The 3,703-nt window shown below is 43.1% G+C and overlaps 1 protein-coding gene across 1 annotated transcript in view; it reads left to right on the top strand.

Moving 5' to 3' along the window:
- Positions 1-1,003: 1,003 nt before the first annotated feature.
- The window catches only part of LOC147208320 (solute carrier family 4 member 11-like), a 39,244-nt gene continuing 36,544 nt past the window's right edge, over positions 1,004-3,703 (top strand). The window contains exon 1 of the mRNA XM_086133034.1: positions 1,004-1,244. Coding sequence (XP_085989160.1) covers positions 1,184-1,244 — 61 coding nt within the window. The 5' untranslated portion in view covers positions 1,004-1,183. The remainder of the gene's footprint in view (positions 1,245-3,703) is intronic.

Consider the following 3,703-nt stretch of genomic DNA (forward strand, 5'->3'; position numbering starts at 1 on the left):
GCTGGAAAGGCAGCCACTCTCGCGGCACCATTTTGAAGTCAAAATAACAAAAATAACACAACACAACACATAGGACACAGACAGTCTTGCTTGGATTATTGATGAACAGCCAGTCGTGCTCACACCCACGCCTATGGACAATTTAGAGTGCTCAACCAGCCTGCCATGCATGTTTTTGGCATGTGGCAGGAAACCGGAGTACCCGGAGACTTAACCACGCAGGCCCGGGGAGAATGTGCAAGCTCCAAACAGGGAGGCCGCAGCTGGAGGTACCTCTGCACCGTGAGATCGACGCGCAAACCACTGGACCACTGGGCCACAATACAAGTTTATGATTATGTATAATTAACCCGGTTCAAACGCTCTTGAGAGGCATATATGGTCTGGGGTTGCCCATGCTATTCAAGTGTTTGTTGTCCCCTTAAGTGTCATGGGTGAGCTGGAGGCTATCCCAATTGACATCCTCGACTTGTCGCAGTCCGTCGCATTGAACCAAATATGCATCTTTTGGAATGTCGGAGGTACTCAAAACCCACTCTGGGAGAACATACTGTATGCACACTCCACATAGGGAGCACGGAATCAAACATAATAACCACAAGTCATCTTGCCCACAGTTTATACCGAAGGAAAAAATAGCTGTACGTGACAATACTCAATATTGAATTCACCTTCAGTAATGATGTGCGCTTTCTCAAAGATGCTTTTTAAAATTATGCTATTTTCTATATATGTTATCAATGTCATCTTGTGTAACACGATGTACATAATGCGACTGAACTACTTCCCCTGTGTTATTTCAAATCAAGGTAGCCTCACTGGAACGTTTCAGACGAATGTTAAGAGTATCAAATGCGTTCATGGGTGAGCGTAGCCGTCAAGTGATATTAGAATAGCAAAAGAGACCCAACCAGCATTGGCTGTAGTGCCCTCACACCTTCCTCCCCCATCTACCTGTTTCTCCCCAATGCTTCCTTATTACCTCTTGCCTCAAAGTGACTGGAAGAGAGAACATTAAGGTGTTACTCATTGGTGGTGACCAGCCCCCATCTATCTGTGGCCCTCACAGTCTGGAGCTGCCTAACCCAACATCAACTTTGTTTGAGTTTTCTCTCGTTGTGGACAAAAGTCATTTTTAAAATATCACAGGTTTTTTTGAGCCGTTTTGGAGGAGCGTCGCATCATGAAGATGAAAAAGAAAGCCAGTGACACATCAGGAGTCACGCTCAATCGTTTTGCTCAAGGTAAGACTAAAACTATTGTACTAATTTCAGTTGTGTGTGGAACCAAGAAAAAGCCCATCCAAATTTTGAATGCATCAATTGCTGCAAGCATACATCATGACTAACCTTTTGTGCTCAAAAGAAACACCATCATCCTGGAAAGTTTGCTCTTCCTTTCGACCATTATTGAACTTCTTTACTTTTGCAAAAAGCTACTGGAGTTATGCAAAAAGGTAAACACGATATCAACTATGGGAAGTTGAGGTCCAACAACACGGATCTCCCCGAAGCCATAAGGACACTCATTCAACTCACCAGGGCTTCAGAGAAAAATATGTGAGATATTCGAGAGGGATTACTTGGCTTACGATGTCGCTCTGTCATACAGCAGGGACGTAAGGCAAATTTGTACGCAAGCTAGAGAATGTACCGTTGTCTATCAGTCACTAACCCAACAGAGTCATAATTCAAGTGAATATTTGTATACAAACATTTCCAAACCATTACATTGAGGAACAACCAAATGAACGACAATAAGCATGGTGGTAACCGAGCGTGCCTGCTTGTGCTGCGTGTTGACATACTCTTACTATGCCACTGTCAAAACTTTGTTCATTTTGTGCCAGACGCAACCTCGAAGCATCACAGACTTGGTTGAGGGGCCGGACCTCCTATATTTGAAAAAAGAGGAATTAATCAAGTTGATTGATTACGAACTAAACAATATAATTTGAACTGGTAGAGCACAGTACAGATTCTGATGTCTCCCCAGCACAGTGTAAAATTATAACACAAATCACTATCATTCTCAAGAAGCATTACTTTAATATGACAAGTTGTACAATATATGCCGTGAAGAAGGTTATTCAGAAAACACTTTACAAAAACACGGGAAAGGGCAATGAGTTAGTGTGCCTATGTAATGCGTGTAGTGTCTCTTCACAAAATGTAATCGCCAACTACAGGCCCAGCATGCATATTCCAGCTTTTTTCTTTGTCACATAATTATTTGTCTTAGCCAACACTGTCGAAAGCAGGTGATGTATATACCAACTATCGAGTCCGTGTTTTATGTTATGTGTTGTGTTTATTATTTTACTTTATGTTAACTGTTTTGTGAAGCGCTTTGTTACAGCTGTCGCTGTTGTGAAAGCGCTATATAAATCAGCATGTATTGTATTGTATTGTATTGTATTAATTAAAAAAAAAAAATAACAATAATTCCATTCAACCGATGAATTTCAGCACAGCCCAATTCTTTGATGTGATCGATTATCCTGTGGTGTGGGGTGTAGTAAGGTTGGCTGTTGGAAAACAGTCGCTGCGGATAATCATCCATCCATCCATTATCTGAAACTTAATTCCACAAGGGCCGCGGGTGTGTTGGAGCCTATCCCAGATGTGTTTGGGCAGTACGCGGGGTTCACCCTGAACCGGTTGCCAGCCAATCGCAGGACACACATAGACAAACAACCAGTCACGTTCACAATGACACCAAGGGACTATTTGAACTGCCCAATCAGCCTGCCATGCATGTTTTTTTGAAATGTGGGAGGAAACCGGAGTACCCGTAGAAAACCCACACAGGGACGGGGAGAATATGCAAACTCCACAACAAAAAAGGCCGGAGCCAGAATCGAGCCTTGCACCTCTGCACTGTGAGACCGACGTGCTCACCAGTCGACCACCATGCTGCCCCGGATGCAGATGCCGCTGCTGATAATCCCGAATACTCAAATATTACAATTGTGCTCTTTATGTGTGTGGTCAACACAACATTCAGCGGAGCCATAGAAACCGTGATTGTATCATGGAATGAAACCATAGCCAATTAGCCAGTGACGTGAAGCTCCTGCTGTTGCCGCTGCCTTGCTTCTAAAATTGCTTCTTCGACTAATATTTTCCAACAGTCTGGATGCCCTGTAGCACCATGTTGCCTCTCACGGGTCACTCTTGGCACTATGACAGCTACCTGGTTAGGAGGCGGAGACTCAACGATTGTCAGTTGAGATATCGCCGTGTGTCTGGTGTTGGGTTTTGATCATCTCATATACATCACATACTGTCAATAACGCTTTCCTCTCAAATTTGAAAAGAACTCCCGATGTTAAAAATCAGTTTGTGCTCGATGGTACAATGGGTTTGCTTCACATTGTTACCCCACAGTAAGAAGGTGTGCGCTCATTCTAAATGGGTTTGCAACGATATGTACTTTCTATGTGCCTTTAACAAAACCAAAAGCTCCCTGGTTGGACAAGTGTAGACTGTTGTGACCGGATGCATCCTGTGACTCTTACTAAAGAAGCAGTCTCGCAAATGGATGGAGGATAAACAATCCAATGGCTGAAGAGGAGAATGTGTAGTGTTTTATTTCCGAAATAACTCTTCAATTCTGGTTGCCATGAAAAGATTCAGCCAGTTCTTCCTATGTGTAATACTGCATCATGTGTCTGCACATATTTTAATGTTTGACAGGCAAA

This window comes from Hippocampus guttulatus, chromosome 2, assembly GCF_054856545.1.
Source record: "Hippocampus guttulatus isolate MCC_2025c chromosome 2, RoL_Hgut_1.0, whole genome shotgun sequence".
NCBI lineage: Eukaryota > Metazoa > Chordata > Actinopteri > Syngnathiformes > Syngnathidae > Hippocampus > Hippocampus guttulatus.